General features: G+C 47.4%; 1 protein-coding gene across 1 annotated transcript in view; it reads left to right on the top strand.

Annotated features, from left to right (window-relative positions):
* LOC138468303 (zinc finger protein 318-like) overlaps positions 1-19,584 on the top strand; it is a 768,785-nt gene that overhangs the window by 580,643 nt on the left and 168,558 nt on the right. The window contains exon 5 of the mRNA XM_069608797.1: positions 19,095-19,194. Coding sequence (XP_069464898.1) covers positions 19,095-19,194 — 100 coding nt within the window. The remainder of the gene's footprint in view (positions 1-19,094; positions 19,195-19,584) is intronic.

Below are 19,584 nucleotides of genomic sequence, written 5' to 3'. Positions count from 1 at the left end.
GCATCAGAACCTTACAGTCTTCCACACAGTGAAAGTGGTCATGAGGACGCACCCAACATTCTTGCCCATGGTAGTTTCCTCATGTAACATCGAGGAAATTGTACTTCCAACCTTCTTTCCAGATCCTCAATTTGGGGCGGAGAAGGCTTTACATTGCCTAGACGTCGGGAGGACTCGAGTTCTACCTTGACCAGATGAAACAGTTTGGCGGTACTGCTCTGGGAAATCAAGCATCCAAGGCTTATATTGCCAGGTGGATGCTGGAAGCTATCACTGAGTTATATCAACTGCAAAAAAGTTTGTGACCTGAAAATAAGCATGCTTGCACTCTAAGGGCTAAGGTGGCAGCTTTAGCATTCCAGAGACCCGTGCGTCATCAGTAAAACAGCCACATGGGCTTCGTCATCTGCTTTTTGGAAGCACTACTGTCTGGATGCTGGTGCCAGGGAGGATGCCCAATTTCGACAGGCTGTCCTCCCTGAACTTGTTAACTAAATGAACTACACTCCTCCCGAAGGCCTATATCGTTTGCAATTGCTCATACAGTATGAAGGAAAGGGGACTAATGGACTAGGACACTAGTACGGTGAGTACCTTTTAATTTACAGACTAGGACCAGCCATAAGCAAATCATTATTGGTCCTGCCACAAATGTGAACCGTGCGTCCTGAAATGCTTCGCCATCTCTCCTTGGAATGGAAACAAAACCAACCCCATACAAATGTCAGTCTAGTTAGGCCTCATTAGTGTGCCGGTTTATCTTGGTTTGATATGGCGAAGCAAGCAGGCAACATACCTCTGTTTATGTACATGCTCATTTAGGGAGAGAGGATAATGGCACAGAGAGGATTATAAAACTATGGTTTGGAAGGTTGCTTGGAAAAATGGCCGTGGTTATGATGACTATATACAAAACTATTCATCACTTGTTAGCTTGAATTATTTTCAGGGCTGTGCTTTTTGCCTTCGTATGAAAATAAAAAAGGAGGGAGGGTGGTAGAATTAGAGATGTGTAAACAATCCATTGCCTGCACATAGTGAATGCTACAGTCATTCTACTAGTAAGTATTGGGGGTTCGGAGAGGGAGAGGACTGTGGTGAAAGTGCAGGCTGTGAGGCAGCTGCTTGGTACACTGGCGTGTACCTGGGAGTAAAGCCTGCATTCTTATCGGCTGGCACCCACACCAGAGTGCAAATACATATTGGTTATGTAGTATAGGTCTTTCATTCGGAAACAAAGGGGAAAGATGAAATGTTGACTTCTGCTCTAAAGGTGATACTACAATGTTTCCTAACTTCAATGTACATCATTGTTGCATATGGTACAGCTTTGAGTTGGGCACATTGAAGAGTGCCTTGGGCTTCATTGTGAGCATTACCAGACTCTGGTTCTCTAAGAATTGAAACCTTGAAACTACACTTAAAGGCCACATTACTCTTTTTCGTACAAACCTATTCTCCTTTATCAATGATTTTCTACTCAGCTTGATGAAAGCTAGGAGTAAATTGGAAAACGGCATGGGTGCAGAAGGGTAATGTATGCTAGACATTAAGTGGTCAGTCATCCCTGTACAATTGAGACAGACCATTCTATCAAAAGGGCATTCCCCCTTTTGACAACGATTCTGAAGGTGAAGTCTCAGCATTTTGAGTTCTTTGGTGGCAAATGTCACCGATGATGTCGTTGCCCTCTCCACCCCAGTAAATATTTATTGTAGTGCTTTCTTAATTACAACCCACTCTGGCCCTTCGCAAAACGATTTGCTGAAGGATCTGCTTGTATATTTTTACCTGAAACCATCAGAAATCAGATACCCCATACTTCGCCAACAAGGATCTCATCACCACGGCAACCCCAATTCAAATACTTTGGAGCGACCACCTCATTATTCCGTTCATAATCACAACGGCCGTTCCGACAAAAAAGCAACAAGAAAAGCAACCCATCATGATGAAAAGAAATTGGAGAACCATAAAGTCCAACCTAACCGAGCTCCTAGAACTCAGCAAACCACAAGCATCAACCATGGAAGAAGCAGACCTAGACAAAAAAGTTGCCCTACTTCATACCTGGATCGCAACAACCCTTGATGACATCGCCAAAGAAAAGCGCTTCACCCCATCACGCAAGAAAACTACAGCAAAATGGTTCACCCCACTACTCAAAGCCATGAAAAGAAAAAACCGAAAACTGGAATCTGAATGGAGGAACAACAACAACACTGCAAACAAATTGAAATTCCTACAACAGATCCGCGCATATAAAAAGGAAATACAAAAAGCGAAGAGGAAACATTACGACAACCGAATCTTCATAGCACCAAACGCTCAAAAAGAACTATTCAAAATCATAAACGAAATAAAAAACCCACCGGCCTGCAATAACACGCCAATCCCATCGCCGAAACTTTGCGAGGACCTCGGAGACCACTTCAAAAACAAAATAACCTCCATCCAACACACCATACAAAACAGACCAAGCGTTCACAGCTAAAACCCCACCGACGCAGACGAGGAACACGCAAACAAGCTACGAAACTTCCCAGAAATATCAGTTGAGGCTTTCGTCAAACTGGTAAACCAAAGCAACAAATCGGGCTCTTGAAGACCCTTGCCCCCCCGGACATATACAAAACAATTCTCAAACAAGGAACCCCCATGGAGTACCACTGGGACCTCCTCAACCTCTCAATCTCAACAGGTAAAGTACCGCAGGCCTTCAAATCGGCATACATCAAGCTGCTACTCAAAGATACAACAGGAAACGTAGAGGACTTATCTAACTACAGATCCATCTCCAACATACCCTACATAGCCAAACTGCTAGAAACGTATGTCTACCAAACAACCCAAGAATTCATAGAAGTGCATTGCCTACTAGACGAGGCACAAGTTGGCTTCAGACCTATGAGAGGAACAGAATCGGCTCTCCTCTCAATATGGGACGACCTAAAAACAAACGCAGACTCCGACAATAGCACTGCCCTGATTCTCCTTGATCTGTCTGCAGCCTTCAACACTGTCAACCACGCCATCCTCATAAAGAGGTTAGGACTAGGGATAACAGACACTGCCCTACTATGGATCAAATCCTTCCTAACAAACAGAACAGAAATAATATGGATGAAACCTTGTAAATCCAAACCCATCCTTCTCCCTGCTTCTATTCAACATCTACATGTACCTATTAATCAAACTCATCAAAAAACACGGCCTGACATGCTACAACTACGCCGACGATACTCCAATAATCTTCAACATACAAGACACCCGAGAAGAAAACACCACACTAGAGAATTGCCTTTGTGACATATTCAACTGAATGAACCTCAACCATCTCAAAATCAACCCAGGCAAAACAGAGATAATGATTGTTTCAAAAAAGGGAGGAGACATCAACTACATCCCCTGGCCAAGAGAACTCGGCACCACACCAGAACCATCATCAACTGCAAAAAACCTAGGGGTCCTGATGGATAACAACCTCACTCTGGAGCCACAAGTAAACTCGGTAATCAAGAAATGTTTCTTCCTCCTGCGAGCAGCAAAAAGGATCCTACCGTTCCTGTCATTCGCCAACAAAACACTTACCATCATCGCTCTGATCATGTCCAGAGTAGACTATGCCAACAGCCTATACCTGAGCATGCCCGAACGACTTCTAAAAAAACTGCAACGCATACAAAATGCAGCAGCCAGACTCCTCCTCAAGCTACCCAGAAGAGAACACATCACACCCGCGCTAAAATTACTACACTGGCTACCACTGAAACAACGAATAAAGTTCAAGGCCTTGTGCATCACGCACACAGCAATACACAAACAAGGCGCAGAATTCCTAAGCGACAAACTACGCCTAAACCAACCGACAAGAACACTAAGATCAAGCACCGACATACGCCTGGCACCAAAACCCTACAACAGAAAAAAACTTGGAGGATCGTCTTTCTCTCAACAGGCACCCAAAACCTGGAATGACCCACCTAAGAATATACGGAATACAACAAACCACCTAGCATTCAGGAAACTCCTCAAATCATGGCTCTTCAAAACGTAACCACAACGGAGATGCACTAGAATGCCCAGACATTGAAACAATTACGAAAATAACTCAACCTCAACTGCTCTCAAATTGGACAAACACTCAAACCAAAGAACCAACCATTCGACAGAGCATAAGACATCATGGAAAATAGCCACAAAGGAAGGCTGCAGAGACTGACCACATACCTAGACCCAGACGAAAGCCCCAAGTGACACTCCCACTCGTACGTACCGGACGAACATATCCAGAACGGCATACGCATCTAGATAGACGTTGGCCTGTGTCGCATCTGGATAGGATCAATTGAAGGATAACATGCCCACGCCTAGGAAAACGTTAATGCTAACATGTGCCACACCTAGAGTTGTGAACACCAGCCTGCGTGGCGCTCAAATGGAGTTGTGAATGTTATCATGCCAAAAACCTGGACGGGTCTCTAGACACTAGCCTGCGCCGCATCTGGATGGGGGTGTGAGGGTTGGCATGACCACACCTGGATGGAGTCCTAAACATTGGCCTGCGCCGCGTCTAGATGGGCATGTGAGGGCCAACAGGTGCCACACTCGGACATAACCATGAATGTTATCATGGTAAAGGTGAGGTAACCCATTAACCAATATAAGCTCAAACTCTGCATACCTATCTCACTCAAAAAAACTCACACAACCATCTCTCGCACAACAAGCCGCACGCACCTCACAACACTGCAACAACACATAAGCCGGAACAACAGCACACGCGGACTGACTCCGATCCGATACCCGCAGCAAAGCTCAGAACCCGGTGTATACTGAGTTGAAGCTGCCAACAGAACACCACTCCTCTCACTATCCTACTCCCTCATTCACCTTACTAACCCATCCCACCTTTATCGTTTACAAATCCACCTGAGCGCCTGGGGACCAATTCCGTTGGTGACGGTGCGCGGTACAAATACCTTTTAACATTTACCCTTCCAGGAGCTGGAAACACCTCCCTTTGTATGGGGGCCCCTTCAGGTTCATGATCTTTGGTCAGAACAGTACACATTATTGCGCATACATGAGCTCAAGAACATCTTCCTAGCACCCAAGAGCTTCCTCCCCTTGATAGAGAGCAGGAGTATTGTTACTTATGGAAAATACCCTGGCTATGCGCTATGTAACCAAATGGGGGCGGCATAGCTTGCGGATTGTCATCTAGCAATGGAGCTCTGGAATTTAGTCATGCAGAGCAATATCTTTTCAAAAGCCATTCATCCTGCAGATACACTAAATGTGAGAGCAGATGCTTTCAGCAGAACCAGCGACGGGGCTCATGACTGGGAAGTGTCACTTCAGGTTCTCCTGCAGAGCTTCAGGTCCTGGGGCACCCCCTTGGTAGATTGCTTTACCACCAAGCAGAACAAGAAATGCACACTATACATTATGGATAGCACAGGGCACGAATCATCTGGGGGACAGTTCCTGCATCCATGGGCAGACCATGTTCTGTATGCCTTTCCAGTGCTTCCTCCATTGAAGGGCTGCTCAAATTCAAAGTGTAAGGTAGCTCCTGCATGTTTAGTCTAGCACCAGTGTGACCTCAAAGGATTGATTTTTTTCAGACCAACTTCAACTGTCTTGTCAGCCTCCCATGCATATGTATCTTTTTTGGAAACTGACGAGTTGGTCTCCAAGCCCTTGGGACTCTCTCATGATGACAAGGACATTCTTCAGGCTGCTACGAAAGAATCAACAAGGTCTCAATTCTGGTAAACTTTTATTAAATAGACTGTCTTTTTAAAGTCTACAGTTTGGTCTTGCGCTTTTGGTCAATTCAACCAATATGTTTCTGGTACTTGTAAATCTGGTTAGATGCACATGTTTTGCATAGTCCAACATCCAGTGGTTCAATTGAAGTATAACCAGGCAGAAAATATATATTTGTGGGGATAGCTGAGTGAGGGGGGTGAAGGCTTGGAGGGAGGGGCAGGAGTGTGTTGGGAAGGGAGGGCGGTATTGGTGGGGGGAGGCCTCGCCATAAGAAAAAAACAGATCCAATTCAGGTCGTTCAGAAGTGTACATCAAAACTGCAGTCTTTCAAAAGAAAGTCTTTTAAACGTAAAACGCCACTGGATGAGTACAGGAAGCCCTTAATCATCTGCACTGCTTTTTGGATAATTTGCTTACCTTTCTCTCAGACATAGCCCATTTAGGTATAAAGTTGTACTCCTGCAGAAATTGCCAGCACTAAATCCGTACAGATAATGCAACCATCTCTTGAATGGATTGTGTCCTCCAACGTATTCCTCATCTTTGACAAGTAGTGTCCAGCTTCGGCTGCTTCGGAAAATTTTCTCGGCAGAGGGTGTCCTCTGTTGATGGAGTCGATGTCCCTCAAAGTCCTCCGTCGAGGTAGGCGTCATCGGATGATATAAATAGCACGCACGGCGCCTGTTGGCCTCAGTTCCATATTTCTGCAAACGTGTTTGCTTCATAACTCTGCGGGCCTCACTGTTGAGTAGTTACCTACAATTGTGCATTTTCCTTAAAAAAAATGTCTTAGTCTTCTACACTGATGACCCCTCGTTCCGGATTTTAAAAATGCAAGGAGTGCTGTTACAAAATTCACGGATCTGCATCGTCTGTCTGTCTGTGGTGCCTTTGTGAGGGCCACGATACTGATTCCTGCTCCAAGTGTCAGGCAATGACAGGAAAGGCCTTGCAGGAACAAGAGGGGAAGCTGCAGGTAGGAATGGTTTCAAAACCTCAAGTTTATACTTGATCGTTCTTTGACCGCCGAGTCAAGAGGAGACTCTCCTCAGCGTAAAAAGGATAAACGCTCAAAGTCCCGAAGTGGATCCCGCCATTCTTTGTCTTCGTTTGACAAAGTGATCGAGGAGGAGGCACCATCGGTCAACGTCCTCGTCAGGTGGCACCCGCGAGAGGGTAAAGTGCCCCTCCAAAAAGTCGACACCCACGGAGTGGGAAGCATTTCGTGTAGAGAAGGTAAACATTTTCGAGAAGCAGGCTAAGGCTCCATCTGCGCCTTCTGTGGAAGCCGGCAAGGAGCGGTCTCAGCCCAAAACTTGCGTGCCCTCGAGCCTGAGTGGACGGCGTGACTCGCATTGAGAGCCCTTGAGGCCTAGATCGGACACCAGTCATTCAAGACACAGCGAGTGTTCGAGACAGCTGCCTGCAAAACCCTTAAGGCCATCAGAGCCAAAACCGTTGATGGAGACAGTCGATTCGTCGATGTTGTCTAGGCCCTCGACCCCATTGTCGAACCCAATGCCATTGACGCTGAAGCTGTCGACGCCATCAATATCGATTGTGTCAGTTGAGCCCCCAGAACTTGGGAAGCCTCATGAGAAGGCTAAAGCCAAATCTAAGTTTGACACCTTCGAAGCCAGTGGATAATCCTGAAAAAATCTTTACACCTCTGCCAAGGAAGGATTTTTTTTAAGTCCCTCTCCTCCATTTTTGAGGAGGAGGAAAGATCAGATGGGGCAGATGCCCCTTTTGGACTTCAGTAAGGAACTCCCAATGTGCCTGAATGCCTAATATCAGAGGAGAGCATGATGCAAGATCTCACACCTTGCATAATGCCAGCAGCATTGAGACCTCTCCTGAGTTGCAGTTCGGTATGCCAGAACCAGGGGAGCACACAGACTCCTCATACCGGCAACTAATGTCCAGAATTGTGGAGTAACTGGGCCGGTCTAGACCCCCAGTACAGTTTGGTCACTGACATTTTAGACGAAGGTCCACCTACAGATCCTATACTACCCTGTCATGTGTGTCTGCAAAAAAGGGTGGCCAGAAATTGGGAGACCCTGGACACCAATTGTGCGGTGGACAAGTCCCTTACTAGAAAATACCCCCATTCCCTTAGCGACCACGGCTACCTGTCCAAACAGCCCACTCCAGAGAGTCAGTCTGGTGGTCCAGGCAGCCACGGCTGCTACGAGCAAGGCAGCGTACCCTACCATCTCACCTGATGGGGACAAGCGCGTGGATGGATGGGCACGGAAGGTATTTTTGGCTGAGAGTATGGCCTTAAATTTGGCCAACTCCATGTGTCCTTTAGCACAATTATCATACGCTCTGTGGAAGTGCATCTCCATGGCGGCGGAGCACATTCCAGAAGGGGATGAGAGCGACGGCGTTCTGGCTATTAAGGATGGCAAGGAAGCAATGTGCAAATCCCTCCAGTCTGGATTGGACACTGCGGATGGCATCAGCAGGTCCATGGCTACAAGCCCCGTAATGCACAGATGTGCGTGGTTGTGGAAGTCTGGTTTTGCAGCGGATGTGCAGGCTCGTCTTCACAACATGCCTGTTGACATGTCTCACCTTTTTGGCAGCAAGGCTGACGGCAGAGAGCCATGATAGGTTGCAAACCTCGAAGGCGGATGCCAAATATTTAGGAGCCGCTATTAGGCAACCTAACCATTTTGGTACGGCGTGACAGCCTTGGAGGAGGTGATCTTCGCTACTACTCCTAATTTGGAAAGGCAAAAGGAATGGGCAGTCAAATAGGCCAATGAAAGTTCCCTCGTGGTGGACGAGGTAGAGGTGCCAAGCCAACTTCAGCTGCAGCCACCTTGCCATCGTCTGTAGCAACCGCTTCAAAACCGCTTTGAGAACTTGCGTCATGTGTCACTGGTGGGGAGCAGATTACCTCAGCATCTCGAAGAATGGCGAGCCATTACTTCAGAGGCGTGGGCTCTGGAAACAATAGCCCACGGTTACTACCTACCTTTCATAATGCAGCCTCACTTCAATCCACCGGGGGTAACACTCTTTGAGGATTCCAGATCCGCTTCTTGCACAGTAAATGTTAACCCTGCGCTATAGAACCAGTACATGTAGCAGAGAGGAACAAGGGTCGGTATTTCCCATATTTTTTGATCCCCAAGAAGGACAGAGGACTGAGACCCATCTTGGACTTGAGATACTTCAACAAGTTCCATAGGAAGGACAAATTAGGGATGGTCACTCTTTCTCAGATCCTTCAGGCCCTCCAATTACAGGATTGGTTGGTGTCATTGGACCTTCAGGATGCTTATTTTTATGTGCCAATCCATCTCAAGCACAGGAAACACCTGAGGTTCACTGTTGGCTGCTTGCGCTATTAGTTTTGAGTACTGCCATTCGGGTTGACCTCTGCCCAAGGGTCTTCACCAAACTTATGGTGGTGGTGGCAAGTGGTGGCAGGAAAGGGGGGATTGAAGTCTACCCCTAACTGGACGATTGGCTTACCAGGGCGCGTTCTCCCGAACAAGCCTTGGATCACCTCGACGTTACCTGCTATTCCCTACACAGACTGGGCTTCTTCCTCAATTTCATGAAGTCCCAGAGGACACCTTCCCTGCCAGGTCCAGTACATGGAGGTTGTTTTAGACGCATCCTTGGGAAAGTGCTTGCCACCCAAGGTGAGGGCTCAAGATATTCTCCAGATGGTAAAAAAGTTTCAAAATGTACACTGTCTCCCGGCATTCGAGTTCTTTAGGTTGCTCGGCCTCATGGCATCCTGCATTTTCCTTGTGCCAGAAGCCCGTCTGTGGATGAGATCCCTGCAGTGGGCTCTCCAAATGCAATTTTCCCAGTTCTCGGGACGTATGTCGGACCTACTTCAGATCCCAATCAGAGTATTGCAGCATCTGCTATGGTGGGCCTGCGAGGAAACCATTTTAAAAGGAGAAGCTTTTTGGCAACCATGGCCGGAGATGATTGTAATAACGGATGCCTCGCTCATGGGTGGGAAGCCCACACCAACATTCTAACAGCCAGTGGTTGTTGATTTCCATCGGAGTCCAAACTGCATATTAATCTTTTGGAGCTGAGGGCAATCAGACTAGCGCTGAAGGCCTTCCTGCCCTCTGTCAGGGGAAAGAATGTCCTGATAATGACGGACAATACAGTGGCCATGCATTACTTCAACAAAAGAGGTGGTGTAGGGTCACTGCAACTGTGCAGAGAGGCAATGTAGCTCTGGCACTGAGCAATTCAAGAAGAAATCTTCCTCTCAGCGGTTCACCTGGCTGGGGAGGAAAACACAGCGGCAGACACTCGGAGCAGGCAGAGCACAGTCTCCCACAAGTGGGAGCTAGCTCAGGAAGACCTTCAAAAGATCTTTGCCCTGTGGGGAACCCCTCAAGTGGATCTGTTTGTGACCGGGATCAACCAGAAGTGCAAAGGTTCTACTCAATGGAATTTCGTCCGAGAGGAGCATTAGGAGATGCGTTTGTGATGAATTGGGATTTTCCACTACTATACGCGTTTCCGCCAATCCCCGTCATTCCTCAAGTAATCGGGAGATTGAGACGGTTCGGGAGCCACATGATCCTAATTGCCCCATATTGGGCCAGGAGGACGTGGTACCCGGATCTTCTGGACATTTCCATCTGTCCTCTGATACGTTTTCCCAAAGAGAGGACCTTCTCTCGCAAAGGGGGGAGGGTCAGGTTCTCCATCAAGAGGTCAACACTCTTAACCTTCACTCGTGTTTTCTGAAAGGTTGAGATACAAGGATTGGGACCTCCCGGATGATGTGATGGAGGTGTTGCTTCTGGCCAGGAGGCCATCAACAAAGGCTCTGTAGCGTTGCTGTTGGAATACGCTTTGTGACTGGTGCAGGGAAATGAATGTTGATCCTTTTCTATGTTCGATTCCGGATGTGCTATCCTTTCTGCTTTCATTAGCACACAGAGATCTTCACATTGGGACTATTAAGGGTTATATAGCAGCACTCTCCATACTCAAGCGCTCGTCGGAAGAATGTTCGTTCTTTAAAATTCCATTGGTAATTAAGTTTCTGAAAGGGCTCACGAATGTGCACCATTTGAACCTTTGCGCACACATGTCCATTGAGCTTGTTAACCTTTAAGACTATACTGTTGGTTGCTCTAACATCTGCACGTAGAGTGAACAAGTTGCAGGACACTCTTCCAAGCCACCATTTTGGTATTCCACAAGGACCTGGGTTGTGTTGAGTTAAACCCTCCTTCGTGCCTAAGGTTGTATCAGATTTCCATTTAAATCAGAAAATTGTTCTGCTGCCGTTTTATCCACCGCCGCATCCAAGTAAAGAGGCAGAAAGTCTCCATAGGTTGGACCCTATGAGAGCTTTAAGCTTTTGTCTCTAGGATGTCCAAGTTGAGAGTAGACGACCAACTCTTTATAGGATAAACTGGTCGCACATTGGGACAAGCTGTCTCAAAACAGACTTTGTCTAGGTGGATCATCCTTACTATTTCAGAATGACAGACTGGCGGTCAATGGCCCACCAGAGAGTTTGCGGGCTCACTCCACCAGAAGCATGGCCTCTTCCACAGCCCTGCAGAGTCAGAGGTGTCCCCATTAAGAACCTCTGTAATGCTGCAACGTGGTCGTCTTTGCAAACATTTACCAAGTATTATTGCTTGGATACTGCCTACAATCAGGACGTCGCTTTTGGTAAAGCAGTACTTTATTCGGCCCTGTGTAAATTAGCAAATCTAAATACTCCTCCCTCTTCCAGTCTTGGATACTGCTTTGGGAGTTTGTCAAAGATGATGAATACGTTGAAGGACACAATCCATTCGAAGAACAAGTTACTTACCAACTGGTAACGTTCTTTCGACTGCTTGTTCATCCAACGTATTCCTCATCGCCCTCCCATCCTACCCCTCTGTAGAATTTCCTATGCTATTACAGCTTTCGTTCCAACAAGGCTGAGTACTGTCCTGTCTGTACTAAGAGGCAACTTCGTTAACACGAGGAGGGGGGAAAAAGAGAACAGTGGCCAACGGGCGCCATGCGTGCTATTTATATAATATGATCACCTCGACAGAGGCCTTTTGGGAACATAGACTCGACGGCATCGACACAGGGCGCCCTCTGCCGAGAAAAATTTCCAAAGCAGCCTAAGCTGAACACTACATGTCAAAGATGCAGAATACGTTGGAGGAACACCCAATTGAAAGAACGTTACCAGTTGGTAAGTAACTTGTTCCTCTCTGTCTATCCAGATAACCAAAAGGCACTTTCATGTACTAAAACTATTTCCTCAGTTCAGGCAACCCCATCCTCTCTGGGATCTTAAGATGGGGCTCTCAGCCTGCCTTCATACACAAGCCTTTCGAGACTGCAACATCCATGGGTATTAGATTTGTAAACCTCACCTCTGATTGGATGGATTAGTGAACTTCAGGCTTTGTGATTTAAGGCAGCTTTGTTGACCTTCCAAAAAGAAAAAGTAGCATTTCACTTACCCAACCTTCTCCTCAAACTTGTATCTGTCGCATATTTGCACTCATGGGTTAGGCTTAGTCCATCAAATGTCTTTGTGAGGTTTCCCCATCTTGAGTCCAGGCCGGCCAATATTTACTCAGATCACAGAGAAGTTTCGGAGCAAGGTGGGTTTATGGTAGAATTGGTCTCTGTGGAACGGATGCCATGTATTTACAAATCTTTGCTATTTACCTATTGCCAATGCATATACTTTTTCCATGGCCATTATTCCCCACATCCTGACACACCACATTGCAAGTATCTGGCCTGTTTCCGATTTCCAGCTATGTGCCATGGTAAGCCTTGCTGCTCTGAGCATATGGGTGATAAGTGTGGCCTTTGGGTCGCTTGCGTCATACACTCCCTCTGCCACAACTCCTAAAAGAATCGACTTCAGGCACATGGGTAGCTGTATCCCCAAAATCTCTCGAATGTGGCTCAAGATTTCTTTACATGTCTTTGCCCTTGGGCACGTCCACCACATGTGTCCCATGTCACTCAGTTGACCACACCCCCTCCAGCATTTCATCAAAATGTCGGGGTTCATAGCATAGCCTGTATGGAGTCATGTACTATCACAAGTAGATCTCATATGCCGACTCCTTCAGCATGGAGCATCGGGAGCCCCTCTGCGTCCGCACCCAGATCGGCCCCCATTCCTCCTCTGTGATTGTTACCCCCAGGTCCTGCTCCCATTTACTCATGTATGGTAGTACGTACCCCAACATTGCCCCATCTAGTAAGCAGTACAGTCTCCAGATGCCCTTCTCGAGAGCTCCTTCCTTCATGGCGAGTTCTAAGCACACTGGGGTTCTGTTGGCCGCTTTCCTGCACTCTTTGTTTGTGGCCTAGTGGCTGACCTGAGCGCAATGGAACCTTTCTAGTTCGGCTTGAGACAATTTAGTTTTGCATTCCTCATTCTAGGGGCAAACCATCTTGAAAGAAATCATTCAACGTTAGTGTGGCCTGGCCCACCCAGTTTGCCCAGATCACCGGGGCTCTCCCTGGTGAGAAATAAAGGTCCTATCTAATTGCAGTAAAGGGGCCCATCCCTGGCTTCAGTTTTTTTGCCCGCAGTGCTTTGAATCCACAGTGTGTTTCGTGTGGATTCTAATAGTGGTCCACCCGCTTCTCTTTCAGGAACCCCAAACACCCCAATGGAATGTTAGTAGCATGCTTCTCCAGCTTGCACCACCCCCGCTCCATGCCCTGTGAGGCCCAATGTAGTATTGGCGCCATTTGCTCTATGAGATAGCGGGACATCTCTGGAACCCCCAGTCAACCCAAGCCTGGACCCCTAAACAAGACTCTCCTAGTTACCCGAGGTTTCCTACCTCCCCAGATGAAATGGGTTATCCCTTTTTGTAGGCAGAAGGTCAACTGTGGCGGTGTCCATATCGAGCGGGAACTCATGATCTATATAAAAATCTGGGCAGTAGCGTCATTTTACTGGCTAGAATTCGGCAGAACCATGAGAACTACCTTTGATTGATCCTATCTAATGTTAAGCACCTTGGATTTCACCTAGTTAATTTGGAAGCCAGAGGCTCCCACAAAATCATCCAGAAGGGACATCACCCTCGGCAACGAATGCCCTGTATCCCTTAGGAACAACAGTACAACATCTGCGTATAATGCTATTTTGTGTTCTGTCCCCTTTATGTCTACTCCCGTTATTGCCGGGTCTGCCCTGATTGCCCATGCCAGGGGTTCCATTGCCATGGAGAAAACCAAAGATAGTGGCCACCCTTGCCTGCTGCCCCTTTGTATGAGTATGGATTCCGAGATTCTCTTGTTAACCTGTAGTTTCATAGTTGGGAACCGGAAATTAGCCAAAATCATTTGTGTAAAGGTTTCTCCACACTCAACACCCTACAGTGTAAGCTTGAGGTAGTTCCAGTCCATGCTGTTAAACGCTCTTGTGGCATCCAAAGCCAACATGGTGAAATTCTGACCCGTCCTCCTACCCCACGCTGTCACATTCATCACCCTCCAAACATTGTCTTGTGTGGGTCTTCCCATTATGAACCCTGCCTGGTCTGGGTGTATAATTAATGGTAGGATTGTCATTAGTCGGAGGGACAGGACCTTTACGTACAGTTTAGCATCCCCATTGAGTAGGGAAATGTGTTGGTAGCTGGAGCAGGAGGTGGGGTCTTTCCCCGTTTTTAACAATAGCATGGTCACAGATGGGCCCATATCCCCAGAAACTGTCCCTCTATCCCATATATGGGTAAAAAGTCTAGTTAGCAGGCCTGTCAAGATAGTTTGAAAAGTTTTATAATATTCATTCCCGAACCCGTCGGATCTGGGGGCCTTGTTCCATGCCAATAAGTGTATTGCCCGGCTAACTTCCATCTCGGTGAAGGGGGCTTCCAGCACGCCTCGCTCTGTCTTCGTGATACTTGGCATGTTAAGTGCCCTCAGAAATGCCCACTAGTCACTTCCATTTAATCCCTCCCCCGCTACAGTACTGGAGTAGAAGTCGTTCATGATTGCCATCTTTTCCGCCTCCCCTCTCTCAAGGTTCCCTTCCCTATTCCTCAGCTGAGTAATGTAGTTCTTTGTGCACCGTTTCCTGAGCTTTGCTGCCAGAAATCCGTTCACCTTGTCCCCTTTCACATAGTACGTTTGTTTTGCTTGTTTAAGTAATTGCGTCAATCTGCCATGTGTGCTTCTAATTTAGCCCTTTCCTTAATCAGTGCCCAACATGCCTTCTTGGACCCAGTGTCTTTGTGCAAACCTCGGCTTCTGTTAACACCTTTTCAAGTGCCACCCTCACTAGTTCCTTTCCTCTCATGTATGCAGATATCTTAGCTATGACTTCCCCCTCAAGACCACTTTACTTGCGTCCCATACTATGCCCCAATTCTCTCCCCTTTGTCATTCTACCGAAACTAGTGTCTTAGGGTGTACTCCATATGGGCCCTCAACAGTCAGTCTCTTACTATTAAGGCATTCGGGCGCCACGGTTTCAGGCCCCTCCATGGCTGCAATCAGATGGTCTCAATGGAGGATCACTGGGGCGTGGTCCGATAAGAATCTTGTCGCAATTTCTATCTCTGTCACCTGGGATTTGAGGGTATCGGAGACTAGGATCCTATCTATGCGGGAGAATCCCACATGAACCACCGAATAGTTTGTGTATATATACCCCGTATTGGGGCTGGAAAAACCGCTGCGTCTCTGAGATGTAATTCCCTGAGGAATTGCGCCAGTGCTAGTCTGTCTACCATCTGCCTATGTGGGAGGGGGTCTTGTCCCTGAGTGGCACCATTACACAGTTAAAGTCCCCCCTACTATTGCCTTCCCCACGCACTAGCCCAATAGTTTCCCCCATAGATTTGCGAGAAAGTGTTTTTGCTTTTCGTTGGGGCCATAGATGGCCCCCGGCGTCACCAGTTGGCCCTGTAACATTCCCACCATCACCAAGAATCTACCCTCCGGGTCCTTGTGTGAGAACTGTTTAGTGAATGCTGCCTCCTCAGCGATCAGTATCATCACTCCCCTCTTTTTAGCACCACTAGAGGCGAAGTACTTTTTAGGGATTGCTAATATGTTTCTTGTAGCATGGCAACCATGGAATGCAACTCTGTCAGGCGCCTCAATATGGAGAGTCTCTTGACCGGGGAGTTTAAGCCCTGGACGTTTAAGGAAACCATATGTAGGTCAGCCATCAGCCAAGCACTGTTCGAAATCCTTTAATAAGACCTTTCAATTACTCTTTCCCTTGAGTGCCAAACTGTGCTTCTCGCACTCCCATCTCAACCAACAATATTATCTGTACCCCCTGCCCCCTTTTCCCCCCAACTGCCCCATAAAATCTTAGTCATCCACCACTGGTTATCAAGACTACCCAGGATATGGGGGCTATTCCGGTCCATCTCTACCATCCCCCCCTTTCTTCCCCTTTATTCATGTAATATCTGAATGCCATGAAGTCTGGGCCCCCTTATCTGTTGCCGATTGTTTAGTGGTAACAGCTGTTTCATTCAGGGTGGCACCCGATCTTTTGCTCCTTTATTCCTTCCCTTTGGCTGAAAGCATGCCAGTCTCCTTCGTTCTTTCCTCCCTGACGGTAGGGCTTCTTCCTTGTCCTCTGGACCCCCTTTGGTATAGAGGTGGTCTAGAGGGGTGCCCCTCTGACCCCCACCCCCTTCAATCGAGTCAGCAATTTCCTCTTCCTTGGAGATAGAGTATTGTTGCCCCCTGTAATTCAAATCGGGAACGACCATTGATAGTGGGTCTTGTTTGAGCGAAGCCAACTTGTAACCACTTGTAGGCGCTTTCGTTTAATGAGCGATGCTTGCGCCAGGTCTGATACAGAGTCAACGGGGTGTCTAAATCTCACTGGTTTTTGTTTGTGGGCTTCCCTCATTATTTCCTCTTTTACTTGGTAAGCAAGGACTCTGGTCAGGACATCCAGGGTTAGGTTTCTACTTATTTGGAAAGAGGAGTACACCCGGTGGGTGCGGTTGAGCACTACCTCTCACTCCTCCTCTGTTACCAAGAGGGACTGGAACAAGCTCTTCACATATTCCTCTAAGTCAACATCTGCTATTGCATTGGGAACCCCCGAGATCAGTATGTTACGTCGTGATCTGTTCTGTCTTCTCCTGTTTTTCCAGGACTATTTGCATCTGTTGTTCCATGGAGCCCATTCGTTGCGCCAGCTCATCGTGAGCATGTCCCCGATCACACAGTGCCGTCTCGAGATCGTCCACTCGCCTCTCCACCGCCATTTTTGTTGAGGTCTGAGATGGCCTTTGTTAGGTCAGCTGTACTCACTTTAATGTCCTTCTTTAACTCCTTCAACATGGCCATCAGATCTGACCTAATAGGAGGGTCCTCCTCCCCCAAATGTGCAGAGGGTGGCGAGTCAATTTGGACATTGATTTGTCGCTTTGCGTGCTTTTGTGGGTCTGCACCCTGCATGAGCGCTTTACTGTCCCCTGATCGTGGGCCCTTCTGTTTCGCTGGTTCTTTAGCCGCCATGTTGGGTTGCAGGGCTTTGTAGGGCTGGGAGAAATCCTACCCCTCTCTCTCCGCAGATTAAGGTGTACTCGTGGTGCCTCCTCACTCAAGGACCCTTTCGCGATGGTGGGGTGTCCTTCCTTACTGCTGCGTTATGAGTGTGGCACTAACTGAATTTATTTCCCTGATGTGGCAACCATAGTTGGCGGCTGCCTTATCCGCTCTCTGCCGTTGATGGCTGTGGGGGATAAGCTCCTCCTCCTGGAGCGCGTCTACAGCCCTCACCGCCAGTGGCACCGGGCTCCATCACGAACTGCACGTATTCGCGGGCCCCCCAATATGGGTCGCTTCGTTTAAGCCCTGGATTGGGACAGTCGCTGTTCCTCTATTTTCGCATGGGTGGGGAGATGTCTGTTCCCTGGCGGCCCCGGCAGTGAAGGAGAGTGCGCCTCCTCCCAACCTCGGGCAGTGTCCCCCGCTCTGAATATTTATATTTTTTTAGCCCACTCACTGCTGGGATGCCGATCCTTCCTCCAGGCACCGATCAGTGTGGGTGCTCGCCCACGGCAGGCGGTGGGGGAGGATGGACGGGGGGGGGGGGGGGGAATACCTTCACTCCTCGAACTCAGAGCACCACTGTCGTTTTTGTTTGCCGCCGCAGGACCCTTCAACAGGTCCTTGCCCCCTTGTTCTGGTGCTGGGAGTAGATTAATTTTCGGCCGGGAGTGTCCCCAAGCCATGGGGTGCCCATTTTGGGGTCTCCATCTGTTTCTTAATGGGGGATTTCAGGGTCAGAACAGAATCAAGAGCAGGGAGCTCAACGGAGCAGCATCTTGTTGGTGTCACCGGCTAGCCACGCCCCGCAGCCTTTTTCATAAGGACAGTTGGGCTTATTATATCCCCCCAGCCCTGTTGTCCTAGAAGCTTCACCACACCTTAGATTCACATATACGTGTAGGTAGCCCACATGGAGCTCAACACTAGAAGATTTTCTTTTCTGTGAGGAAAGAATGTGGATGTCGCATGCATGTTTCACTTCAATCTGTTTATGAAATAAACGTTATGCTACATCTGCAAATATTGCATATATTAAGACTATGTATGTACTTCATGCATATAGCATGTAATTTATATGATGCATAGAAGGTTCACTTTATAAACAAATGGCACATAATCATTCATGAGAAAAATAGTGCACATGGGCTGTGAACACCCACCAGCTCAGGCATTGTATTTTTGTATTTATTGGGCTTTATGTAGTGCTTCGCCAAACCACTTAACATATGTAAAGAGTGGCAGTACAAATCCAATGTTTTGGGTCAGACTGAGGAGACGGAAGATGAGCTTTAAGGTGGGTATGAAAAATGTAGAAAGTAGAGGAAGAGCTGATAGAAAGGGAAAGAGTATTACAATGAAGGGGGGCTAGTGGGAACAATAAACGAAAGCCAGAGACGCAGAGGGCTTTTTTGGACTAACAAGGCAGAAGGTCGATTGAGAGCAAAGGGCGGAAGTGGGAGAATAGAAGGAACCTAAGAATGAAAGATGGGAGGGAGAAAGACCATGAAGGCATTTGCTGAATGTTGATGCCAGTTAGCCATTTATAGTGCATCTGATTGCAGTTTCATGCAGTAGAATGAGTAATTCCTAAAATGGGAAGGACACTGCTGGGTCTTCGGAAGGTGTGTAAATATAGCCGAAGGAGAAGTTCTTGAATGTATTGTGGTCTGTCAATGGTTGTAGTTGTGTGCACCCAATGTGTGCCTCTTCTTGAGATGCCCTTTAACAGTCATGTATGTAGTGTTGACGTAGCCACATTACTTAACCTTACACTCTTTTAGGTTCTTAGAGATTTATCGAAACTGAGGTACGATCGGAATGTGCGACAGAAGAAACTTCAGTTTTTAAAGAAAAAGATTGAGTTATTGAATACACGGCATGGTAAGAAATCGAGTTCTTCTTGTTTTATTAGTGAGCTTGTTTATATTTCTGTCCAGTAACTATAAGTTTTAGACCATACAACATGTTACTCAACCAGTGGGCTGTTTTTTTCTGATTGCTCCTTATTCTTATAGATTGAATTGTGTGAACCCTGTTTTTTGCGCAAGTTTGTATAAGTGCTGCTTGCCTCCTATCTGCCTCACCAGAATGTAAAATAAGATGGTCTCAATTTTAGATGACCCAGTTGGGTGTGCAATGCAGCTCACTACATGATGCAATGCATGGTGTGTGGTGTCTTCAGGATCCACTGGGCAACCTTGTCACAGTCAGCCAGACAACATGTCCCCTTTAAGGAGGTTAGGAGGGCCCACAGAGCTGCAGAGACAAGTG

This window comes from Ambystoma mexicanum, chromosome 4q (assembly GCF_040938575.1).
Source record: "Ambystoma mexicanum isolate Mex_15411 chromosome 4q, UKY_AmexF1_1, whole genome shotgun sequence".
Classification (NCBI taxonomy): Eukaryota; Metazoa; Chordata; class Amphibia; order Caudata; family Ambystomatidae; genus Ambystoma; species Ambystoma mexicanum.
The sequence above is the reverse complement of the archived record's forward strand: the minus strand, read 5'-3'. Positions and strand labels throughout refer to the sequence as shown.